Here is a 22615-nt window from a genome sequence, read left to right as displayed (position 1 = left end):
GTCGTGTTCGGTTCCGCCTACCAGCATGTACTTTGTTTTTGAGGCATTCACCACCAGTCCGACCGTTGCTGCTTCGCGTTTCAGGCGGGTGTACAGTTCTGCCACCGTTCCAAATGTTCTAGCGATAATGTCCATGTCGTCCGCAAAGCACACAAATTGACCGGATTTTGTGAAAATCGTTCCCCGGCTCGTCGCATCACACCTTCCAGACCGATGTTGAAGAGTAGGCATGAGACCCGTCACCTTGTCGCAGTCCCCGGCGAGATTCGAATGAACTGGATAGTTCACCCGAAACCCTTACGTAGTTTTGCACACCGTCCATCGTTGCTTTAATCAGTCTAGTCAGCTTCCCAGGAAAGCCGTTTTCGTCCATGATTCTCCATAGCTCTGCGCGGTCGAAACTGTCGTATGCCGCTTTGAAGTCGATGAACAGGTGATGCGTTGGGACCTGGTACTCACGGTAATTCTGGAGGATTTGCCGTACGGTAAAGATCTGGTCCGTTTTCGACCGGCCGTCGATGAAGCCGGCTTGATAACTTCCCACGAACTCATTCGTTTTAGGTGACAGACGATAGAAGATGATCTGAGATAGTACTTTGTAGGCGGCATTCAAGACAGTGATCGCCCTGAAGTTCTCACATTCCAAATGGTCGCCTTTCTTGTGAATGGGGCAGATTACCCCTTCCTTCCACTCCTCCGGTAGCTGTTTGGTTTCCCAGATCCTGACTATCAGCCGATGCAGTCAGGTGGCCAACTTTTCTGGGCCCATCTTTATGAGTTCAGCTGCGATACCATCCTTACCAGCTGCCTTGTTGGTTTTGAGCTGGTGAATGGCATCCTTAACTTCCCTCAGCGTGGGAGTTGGTTCATTTCCGTCCTCCGCTGCACTGGCGTCGTCATTTCCTCCGTTGCCGTGGGTTCCCGTGCCTACGTTCTTCATGCCGTTCGTTCAGGTGCTGATCGAAGTGCTGCTTCCACCTTTCGATCACCTCACGTCCGTCCGTCAAGAGGCCTCCGTCTTTATCCCAGCATATTTCGGCTCGTGGCACGAAGCCGTTGCGGGATGCGTTGTGCTTCTGATAGAACCTCCGTGTATCTTGGGAACGGCACAGTAGTTCCATTTCTTCACACTTCGCTTCTTCCAGGCGGTGCGTTTTCTCCCGAAAGAGGCAGGTCTGCTGTTTCCGCTTCTGTTTATAACGTTCCACGTTCTGTCGAGTCCCTTGCTGCAGCATTACCGCCCTCGCTGCGTTCTTCTCCTTCAAACCGTTCTGCACTCTCCGTCGAACCGTTCGTTCCGTCGGTTCCGTTCCACGTACCCGATGGTGCTCTCGGCTGCGTCGTTGATGGCTGCTTTCACTGTACTCTAGCAGTCCTCTAGAGGGACCGCATCGAGCTCGCCCTACTCTGGCAACGCGGCCTTGAGATTCTTCGTGTGTGCTGAGGCGACATCTGGTTGTTTCAGTCTGCCTAGGTTGTACCGTGGTGGTCGCCGGTACCGTACATTGTTGATGACGGAGAGTTTTGGGCGCAGTTTGACCATCACCAGATAGTGGTCGGAGTTGATGTTGGCGCCACGATAGGTCCTGACGTCGATAATGTCGGAGAAGTGCCGTCCGTCAATCAGAACGTGGTCGATTTCAGATTCCGTCTGCTGTAGTGTTCACCCCCATAGCTTACCCAAATAGTGGTTTTTTGGTGTAGCTCAATACTATATACTTATTGAGGGAGACTTGCATCTGTGTGACTGTGTGGTATATGTATTGCAATAAGATAATGTTAGCGATTTTAGATTAAAAAAAAAACCAGAAATGATGTGCCAAGAAGCAGGATTTGTGCACCCAGATATTCCGGTAATTTTAAATTTATTTATGTTTATTTTTTGGGCATTTTTTGCAAAAACAGATGAGGGACCTTATGAAGACTTATTATGACTTTGTCAGAAATGTTTTAATTGAATCTTCATTATCGTAAACTTAACCAAGATAAAAAGAACTTCACCAGATAATGCATGTATCATTATCGCAATTGTCATTAATTGAACTTTGCACTTCAGGCACACACCCTGCAGCCACAAATCGCATTTTAATGTCCTTGCTTCGTATATCTGTCTGTATGCCTGTCGTCGATTGTTGGTTTCTGATTCCATGATATCCAGAATCAGCTCTGAGATAGATATCATGTCAAGTGCATGAGGATGATAACTGGATTAAAGGGCGTTGGTCCCTGCAATCGGAGATGACGCACAACAAGCACCCAAGACACCGAAATCATGTCGTCTCCCAGCTCAACCACCATCACCATCCCTATAATTAGGACCATTTTGGGATGATTATTTTTTCTCAGTCTCCGACTCTCGGAATGGTGAGAACTCGAGAAGGGTCACAGAGGAAAAGGATTAAATGTGAGTGGAGAGGAGATGAGGAAGCAACTTGGTTGAGATTTGTCCAAGGCACGAGGTTTCGTACCGCAAGCGATTTTCCTGACTCGGTGATAATTTGGCCTTAATTCCACTGTCATTAGGCTGTACCACGTTTGGGAATATGTGAGGATGAGGATGGATTCCGGTTGGTAGTTTCAAGTCATTTCTCTAATAGAGATGAAATTCCCCTTCTGTGGTCGGGCAGGATCATTTACAGTGAGTTTTCCAAGAGAAGGTTTTTGTTTTCATGGAAATTTCCTATTCTTCGACCGTTCTTTCAATACCAAGTTGGAGAGAATCGACTGTTGTTCCAATTTAAACAACCAGACATTTGCGCTTGTGTTGTTAAAGTCTCATGAAATGATAAATTTTGGATCATAAGGCAAATTTCCTCATTACCGTTATTATATCTCAATTGAGGTAATTGAAATTAGTGCAGTGATTTTACAACTTTGTTCGTACCATGCGTGACTTGCTTGGTAAATCAATTCCTTGAAATTGTTTCGCTCCCGCTTGAACCAGGTAAAGCCTCTTTTCAGTAGAAAAAGGGTCCGCTCAAAAAACAAACATTCGAAAGAAGTAATTCCACGCTTGATCCCCTTCGAGACAAACTCCTCGAAACTGCGCACCGAGAAAAAAAAACCCGAAACTATTTAATACGCTATTACACCCTCAATTAGGGATTCAATTAATTTCCCTATTCGTCCTGCAGAACCCGTAGTTCCGCATTTCGACAAGGGGGTGCGATTTTGCTTTTTTCCTCTGTTGCCTTTTTTAAACTAGACCGACATAATCCGGGAGGGATGGATCTGACAAGTTGTGTGTGCTGTGCGTTGAGGAAAATCTGTTCGAACCAACGAACCGCGTCCGATTGTAGACAGTTGTCACTGGTTCCGTGGTTTGGTTCCGTTTAGAATCGTACGACCACAGACAAATAGATGTAATTCTTCACTACAAAAGTAACACTGCTGTACTAAGCTATAAATTGTGAATCGTTGGCACCATGATGGATTCCAACTTGACCTCGGTGTAAAACAAGCTCTTCCCAACATACTGGTTGTCACACTCGTGAAAATTATTTAGCATAGGTTCACGCCGGTGCGTGGGTTGCCGTTTGGCGGGCGTTAGGCGATAAATTTAGTATTAAGTTTACTGTGAACATTATGCAACATAGTTCGCGGTTTGCCGACTTGTAGGCGTTACATTAAAGATTTTACATTGCTGTGAAGTTTAATGGAAAGGAATTTTACAACCCGTTCCTGGTTCTAGAGATGTCTACGTGTATGGAAAAAGTATCAAGTAGAAGGAATGGAATAAGCCAGAGAATGGTCCCAGGTCATTCTGCAAATATATCAGAAGTGGCATCCATTAGACCACTGAACCTGTATATTACAAACTCAAGGAAGTAAATTTAGAGTAATCCAACTTTTCCATGAAACCGTCCGGAAACGGTGAAGAATTATGACCGAATCTGTGTAACGAATTGAAGAACGTTGAGTCTGTCTGTCTGTGCTACGTCAAAGAAAAAGTAGGGCTCATACTAAATATGTTATTTGCAGATGCACTGTTCCCTTGCAGCTTCGCAACCTGGAAGCAGCATTGCGTTTAGCAGTGTGCCGTCGTAGGAGTAGGCAGTGAAGGGTAACCTTTGGAACGATTGCCTGTTTATCTGTGTGGTATTAACTGTCTCCTGATGCGCTTCATATGAATAGGAGACGAGTACATAAATGCATGGTCATTTTGGTGATGTGTTCAAACGTTGTGATGTTTGCCGAAACGATTTGCCTTCAAATCAGGTTCTTTGTTGTCACAACAGTCGACGACAGGCGTTCGGCTTAGGCCATTCGTTGTAAAGTAATTAGGCTAAGCGGTGGGTGCGATTAGGTGGAATGGATTGGCTCGAGAGGAGATGTCAAGTGGCTATCAATGTATTTGTATGTAATTTCTTTGTAGTACGTGCTAAATTGCTGCAAAATCTATGAGTAAGTAGTTTTTACTTAAAATTCTCAGTTATTTATGGATTGGATTTGGATTTGGATTTGGATTGGATTTGGATTGGATTTGGATTGGATTTGGATTGGATTTGGATTGGATTTGGATTGGACTTAAATTGGACTTGGATTGGATTTGGATTAGATTGGGATTGAATTTGGATTGGATTTGGATTGGATTTGGATTGGACTTAAATTGGACTTGGATTGGATTTGGATTAGATTGGGATTGAATATGGATTGGATTTGGATTGGATTTTGATTGGATTTGGATTGGATTTGGATTGGATTTGGATTGGATTTGGATTGGATTTGGATTGGATTTGGATTGGATTTGGATTGGATTTGGATTGGATTTGGATTGGATTTGGATTGGATTTGGATTGGATTTGGATTGGATTTGGATTGGATTTGGATTGGATTTGGATTGGCACGCTGACTCACAGTTGAAACATTTATTTTATAAAAAAAATAATGCACGTGCTCGGTTGGGATTTGAACCCACGATTCTCATAAAAAAATCGAATGCTCTATCCCATTAACCCACCTGTTGACTTATAGTATTTGAGCTGTTTCATCAACAGTCGGCTATTAAATAAGTTTGTATCAACATAGATAATCTCTGACGAAAGATCAAAAGACTAAAGGTTGAAAGGACTGAAGGTCGAAAGAGAAAAGGTTGAAAGATAAAAGGTCGAAAAACAAAAGGTCGAAAAGACTAAAAGTCGAAGTAAACGTTCTATTGAAAAATGAAAATTGCTTATTTTGTATAGAAGGGGTTGTCCCACTAAACAGAAACACATGTTGGGGATCATCGTTTGGTCAAATCTCACGAACCATTTCTTTGGTACGATTCTTTAATACACACGTTTTGTTTTTCGACGCACGCTGAGGTAATACTGAAAATGTTACCATATTTCATTCCAATCATGTGAAGTGCTCCGTGCTTATGGTATTTATCGCCTGATCCCTGATTCCGTCTTTGCCATAAAAACCGAAGGAAAATCCCCATTGTATGCACACCTTGTATGTAACAAAAATGTATGCAGCACCCATATTTCGTATTCAAACAAAATGCAGAGAGGGAAAGCTAATCATCGAGACGGTGACGGTGCAATGTTTGAGCAAGAGATCATCCAACCTTCCAGAGAGCTGCCAGAAAATTTCAACATTTTTAAAAGGGGTGATGAGGACGACCCATGAATGCGCTCGGCTTAAAAACAACTCTCGGCAAACAAGAGTTAAGTAGCTCTTGAGAATGCTGAAGAACAAACATATTTACCGAAAATGTGTCATTGTGATAATTAAAAGAGGAGAAATCAGAATTTCCAAACGTAAATGGCTCAGAGGGGAACCGATAAAGAAATTCAAACAACGATTCGATTCATTGATTCATGTCTGCGACCAAGGAATACCACCCACCCCAGACTACATCCCTGGATGATGGTGGACTAGCAGAAGTCCGCAGTGATATCACCACAAACATTCTGTGCCTGCGAGATTGCTTCATCCACACGTATGTTGGTCGGTTCGCTGTTTGAATACAATAGGCTTCCAACGCCAGATCTGTTGCCATCATCGATCAAACTGACCATCATCAAGGGACCGATCAATAGCCGAACTGATAACGGCGATAAGAGAGTGAGATCCTCGCTCTCGTGCAATCATCCTTCTGGCTACCTACAGTCGCAGTTGTTCAAGAACGAATAGTTAGTCAAATTTGGATCGCCGGTGAAACTACTGGGCACTGAGCCTACGCACGAATTTTAACTTGTTTAGTTTTAAGTGGAAATATAGTTCTAAGTAATGTGTGTTTTAATAAATGTGTTTTAAATGTATCAAGTGTCATCAACCTAGCCCGCGAGTGTTTAATTAATTAGACCGGGACCCCCAGTGCATGCCATACCCCTAATTGGACCCTGGAACTACGAGCTTCAGGACTGGTCATAGACTATTGGATTTGGTCTCCTTTGGATCCCGTTTCAATCCCACCATTTGGTCGATGTCGGACCTGGTCTAACCACTGCTGTATCATCCACTATCGAAGTCGAGGAATAAGGACTGCCAGGTTCGTTCATTGTGGTCCTTCGAACCGGATCGGGACCAGTGAAGGATCAATTGAAGCTCGGTTTGGATATCGTCGACGCGGGCTGGACGTTGGGACGCTGTTTGGTGCCATTTTGCCAGCCAAGGAGGGCTGAATGCTGCGATTGTTCTTGAGGAAGAAAGGATCGATTGCGACAAAGGATCAGTGCGATCAAAGGAATAAAGGATATCCACCATCATCTTTTGGAAACAGCGTCGCTTGGCTTGGACATTCGCTGCGCGGTATTTTCTGTCAGTGGAGGAGGACAACAACCTAAGGATTGGTACTTCGCCGGAGGACACTCACTGGACAAGCGCCGAAACTTGTCTCACAGGTAAATGTTAAAGAACGAGTATATGTCCAGTCGAAGTGTACCTTTCATTGTACTTACACCCAATTTTCGACCATTTTCTGGATTATTCGCAACGGAGCCAACCTGGACAGGACCGTCAGGTGGCTTCGGACACGGTCTTGCACTTTGTGGTGTTGTGTGACCGACGAGACCATTCGTGGCAACAGGGTGCCATTTCGTCTCCTGGGAAGACGCCTCGGTGGTGATTCATTCATTGCCTGACCCGCCATTCATCGATTGGAATCCATTCATCTGGTGAACGACACCGATCACCACGGAAGGATCGATACTACCATCGGGGTACGTGTGGACGAGAAGAGGCAGCGTCAACGAATATTTGTCCAGGTAAATACACTTTATTAGAGTATATGTTGCCGAAGCTAGGCGTACAGTAAATACACCTGTTGATCGAAATTCGTATCCTCTTCGACTCCTTATTTACACACGTGAGCCCTGTGGACCCGGCTGGGTCTGTCGAATGCCTTTCGTGAACGTTGATCATCCGCCTTGGACATTTGAGTGAATTGCACGCTGGACTTGCACCGCTGTTGGTTGTCTGGGTAAGCCACCACAGTATATGTCCAGCCGTGGCATTTATTTTGAATACTACATCGTATCTCCCTCCTCTTCATTCCTCTACTTTTCGTTATTGCTGAGACGAACTGGTTGACGTTAAGAAATCACACTGCACTGATCGTGATTTGCTATTTGGATTGTCAATTATCGTTGGGCGGAACCGCCTGTTTTGTCAGGTTAGTGAACACGATAGTATATGCCAGCCAAGCTAGGCGTATACGCGGAATATTACACCACCATCTCTCTATTCTGTTGCCGGTGATTTGTGACGTCAACTATGCCGCCTGCTGGATCATCCACTAAGAAAGTTTCGCTGAAGCAACTAACTGCAAGGCTTGCGGGAACACAGTCCTCACTTCGGGACATTTTGGAATTCATTGAGGATTTCAAGGAGGATACGAAGCTTTCTCAAGTGGAGGTTCGTCTGGAGAAATTGGAAGAGATATGGGAGAAATTTTCCGAGACGTTAGTTGAGATTAAATCTCACGACGATTATAACGGGGAGGAGACATATGATAAGGAAAGGCGGGAGTTCAACAATCATTATTATGAGGCGAAATCTTTCCTTGTGGATCAAGTTAAGGAGTTGAGGGAACCATCGTCGTTAGACCAAAGTGTGAGAACTGCCGATGCGACAATGCATGGCGTGCTTGATAATGTGCGCTTGCCGCAAATCAAGCTTCAAAGCTTCAATGGAGATATCGACGAGTGGTTAGGCTTCCGGGACCTGTTCACCTCTCTTATACATTGGAAGCCTGATCTTCCGGAAGTCGAAAAATTCCACTACCTTAAGGGTTGTCTTCAAGGGGAACCACGGAGCCTGATCGATCCATTGAAGATAACCAAGGCAAACTACCAGGTAGCATGGGATATGCTACTGAAGCGTTATAACAACAGTAAGCAATTGAAGAAGAGGCAAATCCAGTCACTGCTGTCGTTGCCTACGCTCTCCAAGGAATCCGTCGGGGAATTGCACACACTTTTGGAAAGCTTTGAGCGGATAGTGCAAACCCTCGATCAGGTAATCCAGCCAGCCGAGTATAAGGATTTACTGCTGGTGAACATCCTCACGTCACGCTTGGATCCAGTGACACGTAGGGGATGGGAAGAGTTTTCTTCGTCAAAGGAAAACGATTCTCTAGATGAGCTCAGGGAGTTCCTCAATCGGCGAGTGCACGTACTGGAGTCACTGCCACCCAAATCTATGGACACTAGGGGTGTCCATCAGCCTCCACCACAGCCGAAGCAGAAGTCCTTCACAAGAACTAGCTTCACCACATCGCAAACGTCCGGAGTGCGTTGCGTATGCTGTTCGGGGAATCATCCGCTGTTCCAATGCAGCACATTCCAACGGTTATCGGTTTCAGACAGGGACGGCCTGCTGAGAACTCATTCCCTCTGCCGAAATTGTCTCAGGCCGGGACATCAGGCTCGGGAATGTCAATCAAAGTACTCGTGCAGGCATTGCAAGGGTCGCCATCATTCCATGGTCTGCTTCAAGTCAGAAAGGAGTGGTGGAAATAAGGTTTCCACAGTTGCAAAGGGCAACAATCTATCCTCCGACAAGGAATCACAAGGAACTTCGCAACCCAGCTCCTCTCAAGTGGCCAATGCGGTGGCCACTGATACAACGGTCTCAAATGCAGCGCACCAATACTCTTCGCAAGTTCTCCTTGCAACAGCGATCGTCGTGATGGTGGACGACGACGGCAATCGGCATCCCGCTCGTGCTCTGTTAGATTCCGGTTCCGAGAGCAATTTCATAACCGAACGGTTGTGCCAACGGATGAAAGTGACTCGAGATAAGGTGGACATCTCGGTTCTAGGCATCGGACAAGCTTCAACAAGAGTTAAGCAACGAATCCGAGCGGTGGTACGCTCGCGAGTATCTCCGTTTTCGCGGGAATTGGATTTCCTCATTCTACCCAAGGTGACTGTTAATCTTCCGACAACCTCGGTCAATATTGATGGTTGGACCATTCCAAGCGGGATCGAACTGGCAGATCCGGCATTTTTTGAGTCAAAGGGAGTAGACATCGTACTCGGGATTGAGTCGTTCTTCGACTTTTTCAAAACAGGCAGGCGAATCTCAATAGGCGAAGGGTTACCAACCCTCAACGACTCGGTATTCGGATGGGTCGTTTGTGGAGGCGCATCTACTTCCGTCAACTCCCTGCAAATCAGTTGCAACACTTCAACGTCCGGAAGGCTGGACCTACTATTGGAGCGGTTTTGGGAGTGTGAAGAGCTAGAATCGGAAAGAGCATTTTCTCCAGAGGAGCAGCGCTGTGAAGAGCTCTACCAGCAAACAGTTCGTCGAGAGCAAGATGGTCGGTACACCGTCGCCCTTCCGAAACACAACGAAACACCCCTACACTTGGGCGAGTCCCGAGAGATTGCTTATCGTCGGCTTCAAGGAACGGAACGTAGGCTGGCGAGGGATGCCAGTTTGCGAGAGCAATACGTCGCATTCATGGACGAGTACCTTGCGATGGGACACATGCGGAAGGTCGAACAAACTACTCAGGAAACGGTCCAACGATGCTATTTGCCGCATCATCCGGTGGTCAAGGAGGCAAGCACCACCACTAAGGTACGAGTAGTGTTCGATGCTTCCTGTAAAACGGCATCAGGAGTGTCGTTGAACGATGTTTTACTGGTGGGGCCAGTGATTCAGGAGGATCTAAGGTCGATTGTTCTACGGTGTCGCACACGCCAAATCATGCTGGTATCAGACGTGGAAAAAATGTTCCGCCAGATCTACATCTGCGAAGAAGATCGGCCACTCCAATGCATCCTGTGGAGATCTTCACCGATAGAAGAGGTTGGCGTGTACGAGCTGAACACCGTGACATACGGTACCAAACCAGCTCCCTTTTTGGCTACAAGGACGGTTAAGCAACTGGTGGAAGATGAGGCAACACAGTATCCCAAGGCAGCACAAGCAGCTAGTGAGGACGTTTATATGGACGACGTCATCACAGGAGCGGACGACGTCGAAACGGCACTGATTCTCCGAGAACAACTTGACCACATGATGTCTAAAGGGGGTTTCCGGTTGAGAAAGTGGGCGTCTAACTGCTCCCAGGTATTGGAAGGCGTACCACCAGAAGACCTTGCCATTAAACAAGCAGCAGAAATCAATTTTGGGACCGATCCGTCCATAAAAACTCTAGGTCTGACCTGGGTGCCCAAAACCGACGAGTTGAAATTCCAATTCGAAATCCCACCGTTAGACGAGGCAGAGCAGCTCACTAAACGTCGAGTTTTGTCCATAATTGCCACACTTTTTGACCCTTTGGGTCTACTGGGAGCTGCTATTACCACCGCAAAAATTTTCATGCAGCAGCTGTGGTCTATTCAGGACGAGAAAGGTCAAAAACTGGACTGGGATCAGCCACTTCCTTCCACGGTGGGTGAGACATGGCTAAAACTGCGAAATCAACTATCGGCATTCAACCAAATCAAGATTGATCGTTGCGTCATCGTTCCCGGAGCGGTTTCTGTGGAAATACACTGTTTCTCAGACGCCTCAGAGAAGGCCTTTGGTGCTTGTGTCTACCTAAGGAGTATAGACGCCGTTGGGAAGGTGATGGTTAGGCTTCTTACTTCGAAGTCCCGAGTAGCACCCTTAAAATGTCAATCGATTCCGCGGTTAGAGCTTTGCGGAGCACTGCTTTCTGCTGAACTGTTTGAGAAGGTCCAATCATCATTGAAGCGTCCGATGAAGACATTTTTTTGGACTGATTCGACCTGTGTTCTACGCTGGATAAACTCTACTCCTACAGCATGGACGACGTACGTTGCAAACCGGGTGTCGAAGATCCAGGCCATCACTGAAAAGGGACTCTGGGAACACGTACCAGGCGTTGAAAACCCTGCAGATCTCATATCGAGAGGCATTACACCGGAAGACATCGTAGATAATCGTTTCTGGTGGCAAGGGCCAAGTTGGTTGGAAGGTGATCCTGAAGGATGGCCAAAACTTCAGCAAGGACTTGGAGAAGAAGGTGAGAATGAAAGACGTCGTACTGTTGCAGCAACCGTAGCTTCGTCGTATGCTGAATTCAACGAAGAATACATCAGTAAATTTGCTTCCTATACGGACATGATCCGCCGAACTGCTTATTGGCTACGATTGATGGACTTGCTACGCAAACCTACAAGTGACAGGAAGAGTGGATCATTCCTGACTACAGCGGAATTACGAGAGGCAGAGAACGTTCTGATAAGACGAGTGCAGAAGGAAGCTTTTAGTAAGGAATGGAAGGCGATCGTAAATCAAGCCGTTCTTCCATCGAACTCTCCGTTACGGTGGTATAATCCTACGATCTCCAAGGATGGAATCATGAAGGTGGGCGGCCGTTTGAGCAAATCCCAGGAAGCGGAAGACAGCAAGCATCCCATTCCATTGCCAGCTCGCCACGCCTTCACTCGCAAACTTCTGCAGCATTACCATGAAAAGCTATTACATGCTGGTACGCAGCTTCTTCTGGCTGTAGTAAAGCTACGGTTTCTGCCATTAGGAGGACGAAGTGTCGCTAAACAAATAGTCCACAATTGCCTCAAATGCTATCGCTCGAGACCAACACCAATCCAGCAATATATGGGAGATCTACCGGCAGCACGAGTCACCATTTCCCGGCCATTTTCTCGAGCAGGTGTCGACTATTTTGGACCCATATATATCCGGCCAGCCCCTCGACGTCCGGCAGTGAAAGCTTACGTTGCGCTTTTCATATGCCTCTGCACGAAGGCGGTGCATCTCGAATTAGTCACAGACCTGTCGACTGACCGGTTCCTCCAAGCTCTGCATCGTTTCGTGGCTAGACGTGGAAAATGTAGCGACATCTACTCCGACAACGGAACCAATTTCGTCGGTGCTCGGAGGAAATTACAGGAGTTTCTGAATCTACTGAAGGATCAAACCCACAGAGAGATCGTTGCAAAGGACTGTGCCATGCAAGGTATTCAGTGGCATTTCTCTCCACCAAGCGCCCCTCACTTCGGAGGTCTCTGGGAGGCCGCCGTGCGCTCGGCAAAGAAACACCTCTTGAAGGTCATCGGTGAAGATCCAGTTTCTCCAGAAGACTTCACAACGCTGCTTGTTCAAGTAGAAGGGTGATTGAATTCCCGACCGCTCACGCCTTTGACGGAGGATCCGGACGATCTGGAACCGTTGACTCCCTCGCATTTCCTTGTCGGCACGTCACTCCAAGCATTACCCGAACCCAACCTCGAAGACATCCCCATGAATCGCCTCGACAAGTACCAATTAATGCAACGAAAACTCCAAGATTTCTGGCGAAGGTGGCGCCGGGAGTATTTATGTCAACTCCAAGCCAGGACGAAACGCTGGAAACCACCGGTTCAGGTGGAAGTCGGAAAACTGGTCGTTATCCAAGACGATAAGGTTCCCCCCATGCGCTGGAGAATGGGGCGAATAGCAAGGCTACATCCCGGAGATGATAACGTGGTTCGGGTCGTTACACTAAGGACAGCTTCTGGTATGCTAACTCGTCCGGTAGAGAAGTTGTGTATTCTGCCGATACCAGACTGCATCCCCGAAGAAGACCCCGAGGACAGTTCATCCAGCAAGCAAACGTAATTTTCGTTCCATTTCCCCACCCTGTCGAAGAGGATATTCCTGTTTTCTCTCTTTTCAGAAATATGGTATTTCTGGGTGGGTGAGGATGTCTGCGACCAAGGAATACCACCCACCCCAGACTACATCCCTGGATGATGGTGGACTAGCAGAAGTCCGCAGTGATATCACCACAAACATTCTGTGCCTGCGAGATTGCTTCATCCACACGTATGTTGGTCGGTTCGCTGTTTGAATACAATAGGCTTCCAACGCCAGATCTGTTGCCATCATCGATCAAACTGACCATCATCAAGGGACCGATCAATAGCCGAACTGATAACGGCGATAAGAGAGTGAGATCCTCGCTCTCGTGCAATCATCCTTCTGGCTACCTACAGAATGCATTAGAATCGAGATTGATTCCAAATTCTGACTCGGTAGCGCTGGGAAGACTGAAGGAAAACAAAATACCTAGACAAAAAAAAATCGGACCGAAAAGAGGGTTCTCATCGATGATGGATTGGAATCGAATTTACATTCAAAATGTGAATTCTAGAAAAAAAAATGAAATCTTTGCAATTCCTAGCGAAAACACAAGAAGGCAAGAAAGCGAATAAACAACATCCTCCTCACACCACGCTGAAATTAAAAGCCGACCCGAGTTGGGTTTTGCTGCGTTTGTGGCACATAAAAAATGCTGAATCTGGTGAATTATGATAATGATCTTTAGGTGCGTATCCCAGGAGCAAAGATGGTTCAATTTATGCGTAAAGAAATGAAAAGAAAACCAATAAAATAGAATACGAATGGACCACTGTAAATTATTGCTTTGTAGCGCGTGTTTGTAGTCATGCAAAGGAAAAAAAAACTTTCAAATAAGTGAAATTTTGAAGCTGTTATCAAATAAACGTTTACGTAATTCTTCTGAAATATCTTTGAAAATTTTTCCAATGATTCCTTCAGAACTTCTTCAAATATTTATTGAATACATTTCTCCAGAGATTTCTCCAGAAAATGCTCCAAAACTTCCTAGAGTGTTTTGAAAAACTTTGTTGAAGACCACAAAGCGACCCGATGCTTGTGAAAATAACATGCAAAGAAATAACAATAGCAACAAAATCATGCTGTTTCACCAAGCAATGCCAACGCTATAACTTTTTTCATAAGCATCAGATCACTTCGCGATCTTCGACAAAGTTTTTCAGGACACCCTAGGCTATGTTTTCCTTTTATCGGTTGTATGGTTTTAGAAAAATTGGAGCTTGTTATGAGAGAAATGCAAAAAAGTGTGTTTTGTCATGTAAAACCCCATACAAACTTCAAACGCGATGCGCAAAACGTAGACATAACCGATCCTGCCCAAATTTTGCACACATATTTGGGTCCTGAAATGGGATCAAACAAGCTTTGATCTGATGGGATTCCATTGAATTTTTCATTTTTCCATATAAACGATGACCCACTCTAACAACCACTACCAAATATTTTTTCAAATAATGTGTTACACTTCGAAGAATTTGCCTTTAGATGGTATTCGCCATACAATATTTTTGCGACTTACTTTTAGCGATTTTTCGCGCATAGCGCCACATTGGTCGATGCAGAGAGTAGGAAAACAGCCGATGTAGTTAATTTATTCTTTTAGATAGGTTTCTATTGGCTCCTTCTGAAACTCTACCTGCGACTCGAGACAGTGATTCCGCTATATTTACTTCTCCAGGGACATGGCAGGTACGGTAACGGTACTCCCGCATTTGAAGTACCCAACCTTTGATGGGCGTAGACGTCTCGTTGAAAATACCAACCAACGGAACGATTTATGGTCGGTAAGGATAGTGAACTGACTGTTTAGGCACCAAAGCGGTCATCATTGTGCACAACCGCTACCAAATATTTTTTCGAATAAAGTGTTCCACTTCGAGAAATACGCCTTTAGATTCTATTCGCCATACAATATTTTTGGGATTTACTTTTAGCGATTTTTCGTCTGTGGTTACACCGTATCAGTAATGTAACAAAAATCCATTTATTACGCTTGTAGATCTTGAATTCCTTATTCGCGGAAGTTCTTGGATGACCTAGAGCATATTTGTGAAGTAGTTTTCTACAGAATCATGCTCCATGTTACATCGCATCAATATTGTGGATTTACCGGCTACTTGTATTCTACCGGTTACTTAAGTAGCCGTTACAAAGTAGCCGTTTTCATATAAAAAACAACTTGATTGTCAAAAAATGAATGTCGCTGAGTAGCTAGTGGCAACGAGGAATAGCGCATACAATAAAAATGTTTAAAATCATTTCTAAGTTACTCTTTTTATAAAGCGGCTACTTTGGAGGCCATACTGAAGCGACCAGTAGAATGCAAGTAGCCGGTAAATCCACAATAATATAGCAACAATTAACAATTGATTACACTTGTAGGCTGTACTCGCGGAAGTTCTTGGTGTCATAGAATATCTTTGTAAACTACGTATTTACAGAACTATGCTATAAGGAGTCACCTTTAGGAAAACCCTCATTTAACCCCTCCTAGCCCTCCGTGTTGGGCTGCAAAACGGTGAGTCGATAAGGAGAGCGTCCAACATAGCTCTGGTCCTCACAAGTTCCTACCTCATGCTTCCACGGGTCAAACAATGACAAAGACCGCCAGCTAAGAGTTGTGTGCTTAGTTGGTAGTGCAGCCTGGGCACTGTTGTCCTTCTGACTTCAGCTAGATTGAGGAGGTACGACCCGAGCGTCTGTTCACCAAGGAGGTGCGGCTCAAACAGCGTCTGTTCTGACATCCAGCGGCTGAATAAGAAACGCTGCACCACGCCCAGCTAGATCCAAGGTGGTAGCCCCATCAGCGTGGTCGTCCCAGTGTTGGTTGGGACGTTAAACAGAACTGGCACGATGGCCCTCCGGCGAGACAGGAGTGTTATTATTATTATTATTATTATTATTATTATTATTATTATTATTATTATTATTATTATTATTATTATTATTATTATTATTTAATATAATTCATCCGACAGTTAAGTCTACATGAATGTTAAGGGGTAAAAATTACAACACAAATATAAAACAGTGATCGAAAAAGGTCATCTTAATCTTCTAATCCTGTGGGGCTGTCCATAAACCACGTGGTCATGGGGGGGGGGTTCGGCCAATGACCATTTTGTATGGACAAATTAAAAATTTTGTATGGATAAATGACCACGCGGGGGGGGGGATGAAAAGTCCCAAAAAAATGACCACGTGGTTTATGGACAGCCCCTGTTGGCGTAGGCCCAATAAGCCACCCGCAAAAATCCCCATTGCGAATAACATAGGAGAAAATACGACTCGATATAATCGGCATAGACCCACGAGGCGAAATAAGGACTACGATTGGAAACTTGGAACATGGAATTGCATGTCACTAGGTTTCGCAGGATGTGACAGGATAATCTACGACGAACTACATCCCCGCAATTTCGACATCGTGGCGTTGCAGGAACTTTGTTGGACTGGCCAGAAAATGTGGAAAAGCGAGTATCGAGCGGCTACCTTCTACCAAAGCTGTGGCACTACCAATGAACTGGGAACAGGATTTATAGTGTTGGGCAAGATGCGACAACGTGTGATCAGGTGGCAGCCGATCAACGCAAGGATGTGCATGTTGAGAATTAAGGTCCGTTTTTTCAACTACAGCATCATCAACGTCCACTGCCCACACGAAGGGAGACCCGATGATGAGAAAGAAGCGTTCTACGCGCAGTTAGAGCAAACATACGATGGTTGCTCGCCGCGTGACGTGAAAATCGTTGTCGGCGACATGAACACGCAGGTAGGAAGGGAGGAAATGTACCTACCTTGATACCTTGTTGGCTACAAAGTAACTTTACTCCAATGCCGAGCGTATAGTAGAGCACCATCTTCGTCGGTCTTGGGCGATGTTCCTCCAGTTTCCCCGAACGTGTAGGGATCGTAGATCTTCTTCAACTGCGTGCAGCCAGCGAGTTCGCGGCCGCCCACGAAGTCGCCTACCTCTACCGGGTTCTCTGCTGAATATTGTTTTCGCTATTCTTTCTTCCGACATTCACACTACGTGTCCAGCCCACTGAAGTCTGCCGTATTTTATACGTTTCACAATATTCGCATCTTCGTACACTTGGTACAACTCGTGATTCATGCGTCTGCGCCACACTCCATTTTCTGGTTTCCCACCGAGAATTGTCCGCAGCACTTTGCGCTCAAAAACTCCAAAAGCTTTTCGGTCTACCTCCTTTAACGTCCACGCTTCGTGACCGTAGAGGGCAACCGGAAGAATCAGCGTCTTATACAGAGCGAATTTTGTTTGCGTTTGCAAGTTACGGGACCTAAGCTGGCTTCGCAATCCGTAAAAGGCCCTATTCGCAGCTGCAATACGCCTTTTCACTTCACGGGAAACGTCATTGTCACATGTCACAAGTGTTCCAAGATAAACAAATTCTTCAACAACTTCAAACACTTCCCCATCAATCACTACCTCAACACTAACACCACTAGGCCTGCTTCTGTCTCTACCCGCTATCATGTACTTCGTCTTGGTAGAGTTAATCGTCAAGCCTATCCTCGCTGTCTCTCTCTTCAGAGGAGCATAAGCTTCCTCCACTGCCCTACGTTCGATGCCGATGAGATCAATATCGTCCGCAAAACCGAGGAGCATGTGCGACCTTGTGATGATAGAGCCATTCCTCTGCACGCCTGACCTCCTAATCGCTCCTTCGAGTGCAATGTTGAACAATAAATTTGAAAGAGCATCCCCCTGCTTTAATCCATCCAAGGTCACAAACGACGTAGACACTTCGTCCGCGATCCGAATACTTGATTTTGATCCATCCAGCGTTGCGCGTATCAGCCTAATTAGTTTCGCCGGAAAACCATGTTCTGACATTATCTGCCAAAGCTCATTTCTTTTCATTGAATCTTACGCTGCTTTAAAATCAATGAACAGATGGTGAGTCTGCAAGTTATATTCCCGAAATTTATCTAGGATCATCCGCATTCTCTGCCGATCTGCGCATTTGCATCTCCGATGACTATTTTGACATCTTGTTTTGGGCACTCTCCGTAGGCCTTATCAAGGCTCTCATAGAACTCATCCTTCATGTCATCGGGTTTGTCGTTCGTTGGCGCATAGATGCTGATCAGGCTGTAGTTGAAGAACTTGCCCTTCATCCTCAACACACAGATTCGGTCGCTTATCGGCTTCCACCGAATAACTCGCTTCATCTGCTTCCCGATCACTATAAAGCCAACTCCGCGTTCTGCCTTATCGCCGCCGCTGTGGTAGATGTGGTACTTGAATGAAGTGTTGGCGATGGGATCCACCGCTCGGAATTCGCGTTCTCCAGTTTTGGGCCAGCGTATCTCCTGAATAGCGGCCACATCAACGCCGACATTCTGCAGTTCACGAGCCAGGAGCCCAACACGTGCGGGTTCATTCAAAGTTCTCACGTTCCAAGATCCGACTTTCCAATCGTTGTCCTTTATTCGTTGCCGTGTCTGTTGCCGTTGAATCAATCCGTTTACTCTACTTTTGCTTTTCTGGGTGTTTGAAGGTTTTCAGCAGGCTACCTTACCGGGGCCGCGCTGCCTACATTGCGTTGAAGGGGCTGCCTTCTTAGGTATAGCTGACGCAATACAGCATTTCATACTCAGCCGCTGGATGCCAGAACAGACGCTGTTTGAGCCGCACCTCCTTGGTGAACAGTCGCTCGGGACGTACCTCCTCAATCTAGCTGAAGTCAGAAGGACAACAGTGCCCAGGCTGCACTACCAGTTAAGCGCACAACTCTTAACTGGCGGTCTTTGTCATCGTTTGACCCGTGGAAGCATGAGGTAGGAACTTGTGAGGACCAGAGCTATGTTGGACGCTCTCCTTATCGACTCACCGTTTTGCAGCCCGAAGGGAGGAAATGTACAGACCGGTAATCGGGCGAAACAGCCTGCACGCCGTATCGAATGTTAACGGCCAGCGATGCGTAAACTTTGAAGCCTCCCGTGGTATGGTAGTCCGAAGCACCTTCTTCCCCCGCAAAGATATCCACAAAGCCACCTGGAGATCACCCGACCATCAAACAGAAAACCAAATCGACCACGTTCTAATCGACGGTAAATTCTTCTCGGATATAACCAATATTCGCACATACCGCAGTGCGAATATAGATTCGGATCACTACTTAGTCGTTGTATGCATGCGCTCAAAACTTTCGACAGTTATCACCACGCGTCGAAGTCGAACGCTGCGGCTCAACATCGAGCAACTTCGTAACGTAGAAGTGGCTCAAGACTACGCGCAGCAGTTAGCAGTGGCCCTACCAACAGAAGAGCAGCTTGGCGCAGCTACACTTGAAGATGGCTGGAGGGACATCCGATCCGCCATAGGTAGTACCTCGGTTACAGCACTAGGCCTCGCGACTCCGAATCACAGAAACGACTGGTACGACGGCGAATGTGAACAGTTGAAAAACGAGAAGAATGCAGCATGGGCGAGAATGCTGCAACACCGTACGAGAGCAAATGAGGCACGTTACAAACAGGCGCGGAACAGGCAGAACAGACAAACAGACATATTACTTAGAAGAAAATTGCTTCAAAAACATCGTTTGGCATCTCACTAGCACCCTCTATAATGCTTAATCCGAAGCATTCATTTGCAGGTGTGGTTTCCCTCGGCTCGATGTAACAATTTTGCAGGTGACGACTCCCCCGTGCCGTCATCCATTCATAAACATGAATGAAGGTTCATGATTGAGTCATTTTATGTAAACATTGATCGGCGTCGCGTTCATTTCTCTCCAAAATTGAGAGGTGGTGTAGGCACAGCAGCGCCACCATGGCACATGCGAGCACAGTGCGAACCACACTTTATTTTCAAAATGACCGTTAAATTGTGCGATGATTTCGATTTGAGTAGTATGTCTGTTTGTCTGTGGCATTACGATGAGCACTAGTATGGGACAATTATCAAATTCTCGCTCCAGTTGACTTTTTTGATTCCTTTTAGGTCCCATATCGACTGTGCAAAATTTCAGCGCAATCGGTGAAACTATAATTTAGCGCAAGCGGTTCAAAGTTTTCATAGGATTTACTATGGGAAAAGTTGCACTTTCAAATAAAAATTCCCAGAGGTCGCCCCTTGTCTCCCGCCTCCCGCCACCCCATGCTACAACGGCAGCAGCAGTGCTGCTGATAAAACAAAACAAAAAGCCGTTCGTTGGATCACTAATCGGTAATAAATCAATAACTTTTTCCACAAACATCCAATCGTTTTGCGGTCTTCGAAGGAAAGTTTCATAAATGATTTTTCTACAAGAAGCGTTAATCGATTTGAATTAAGGAGACAAGGGGCGACCTCTGGGATTTTTTATTTGAAAGTGCAACTTTTCCCATAGTAAATCCTATGAAAACTTTGAACCGCTTGCGCTAAATTATAGTTTCACCGATTGCGCTGAAATTTTGTACAGTTCATATGTGACCTAAATGGGATCTAAAAAGTCTACTGGAGCGAGGATTTATTTTTTCCATACAAGCGAGTCCCATACTAATGAGCACCTCAATGGCAACGTTGCAAGTACCGAAGGTAGCGTGGTAACAGATTTAGGAGTATGTGCACAAGACGAAAGACTTCCGGCCCCTGACCTCCAAGAGATTGAGGAGGAGGTTGGCCGGTTGAAAAACAACAAAGCCGCTGGAGCAGATCAACTACCAAGCGAGCTTCTAAAATACGGTGGAGAAGCACTGGTGAAAGCACTACACTGGGTCATTACCAAGATTTGGGAGGAGGAAGTATTACCGGAGGAATGGATGGAAGATATCGCGTGCCCCATCTATAAAAAAGGCGACAAGTTGGATTGCGGGAACTACCGCGCGATCACACTACTGAGCGCTGCCTACAAGATACTCTCTCAAATTTTATTCCGCCGACTAGCACCGCTTGCAAGAGAGTTCGTGGGGCAATATCAGGCTGGATTTATGGGTGGACGCGCTACAACGGACCAGATGTTCGCCATCCGCCAGGTGTTGCAGAAATGCCGCGAATACATCGTGCCCACGCATCACTTGTTCATCGATTTCAAATCGGTGTATGATACAATCGATCGAGAACAGCTATGGCAGATTATGCACGAATACGGATTCCCGGATAAACTGATACGATTGATCAAGGCGACGATGGATCGAGTGATGTGCGTAGTTCGAGTATCAGGGACACTCTCGAGTCCCTTCGAATCTCGCAGAGGGTTACGGCAAGGTGATGGTCTTTCGAGCTTGCTGTTCAACATAGCGATAGAGGGTGTAATAAGAAGAGCGGGGATTAACACGAGTGGTACGATTTTCACAAAGTCCGTTCAGCTGCTTGGTTTCACCGATGATATTGACATTTTTACTCGTAAATTTGAGACGATGGCGGAAACGTACATCCGACTAAAAGTGAAGCCAGGCGAATCGGATTAGTCATTAATGTGTCGAAGACAAAGTACATGATGGCAAAGAGCTCCAGGGAGGAATCACCGCGCCCGCCACCACGAATTTACATCGACGGTGATGAAATCGAGGCGGTTGAAGAATTCGTGTACTTGGGCTCACTGGTGACCGCCGACAACGACACCAGCAGAGAAATTCAGAGGCGCATTGTGGCAGGAAATCGTGCTTACTTTGGAGTCCGCAAAACTCTACGATCGAATAAAGTTCGCCGTAACACGAAGTTAACCATCTACAAAACGCTGATTAGACCGGTCGTCCTCTATGGGCACGAAACATGGACCCTACGTGCAGAGGACCAACGCGCCCTTGGAGTTTTCGAACGGAAGGTGCTGCGTACCATCTACGGCGGAGTGCAGATGGAAGACGGGACTTGGAGAAGGCGAATGAACCACGAGCTGCATCAGCTGCTAAGAGAACCAACCTTCGTCCATACTGCGAAAATCGGGAGGCTACGGTGGGTGGGTCACGTCATCAGGATGTCGGATAGCAACCCGACTAAAATGGTTCTCGAGAGTCATCCGACCAGTACAAGAAGCCGTGGAGCGCAGCGAGCTAGGTGGGTCGACCAAGTGGAGGACGATCTGTCGACCCTACGCAGAGTGCGGAACTGGAGACAAACAGCCATGGACCGAGTGGAATGGAGGCGGCTACTATGTACAGCAGAGGCCACCCCGGCCTTAGCCTGAGTGGTAAGGGGTTGTTCATAAACCACGTAGACCAAATTTTGGTCATCTCGGGGGGTCCCCCCTCGTAGACTTTTGTCCATACAAAAATTTTGAAATTTGTATGGAGCGTAGACTTTGGCCAGACCCCCCCTCCCCCCAAAAAGTCTACGTGGTTTATGAACGGCCCCTAAGTAGTAAGCCCCCCGTGTATTAAAAAAGCCGTGTAAAAAAACCTTAGTGTACCATATTCTCAGGCTAAGCTTCTAAAATGAGCTGGATAAGGTTCAATTTAGATAGGGGAACTTACGTATTTTCGGCCGTTTTGTTCTCTTCGTCATAAGGGGTTTTTTTGAAACCTGTAGGTCTCAAAGTTGGCCTCAAATCCTTCCCAACCAAGCTGAGTTATATGCCCAAATTTCAGACAATTCGGCTTACAAAAA

The 22615-nt window shown here is 46.1% G+C and overlaps 1 protein-coding gene across 1 annotated transcript; it reads left to right on the top strand.

Moving 5' to 3' along the window:
• The first annotated feature begins 7704 nt into the window (after positions 1 to 7704).
• Positions 7705 to 12552, top strand: LOC134290995 (uncharacterized). Its single transcript, XM_062858237.1, has one exon. It carries the CDS (start codon positions 7705 to 7707, stop codon positions 12550 to 12552), a length of 4848 nt encoding a protein of 1615 aa, XP_062714221.1.
• Positions 12553 to 22615: the final 10063 nt, after the last annotated feature.

This window comes from Aedes albopictus, chromosome 3 (genome assembly GCF_035046485.1).
Source record: "Aedes albopictus strain Foshan chromosome 3, AalbF5, whole genome shotgun sequence".
NCBI lineage: Eukaryota > Metazoa > Arthropoda > Insecta > Diptera > Culicidae > Aedes > Aedes albopictus.
The sequence above is the reverse complement of the archived record's forward strand: the minus strand, read 5'-3'. Positions and strand labels throughout refer to the sequence as shown.

Coding starts and splice junctions, on each gene's coding strand:
- LOC134290995 (XM_062858237.1), top strand. CDS start 7,705: ATGCCGCCTGCTGGATCATCCACTAAGAAAGTTTCGCTGAAGCAACTA.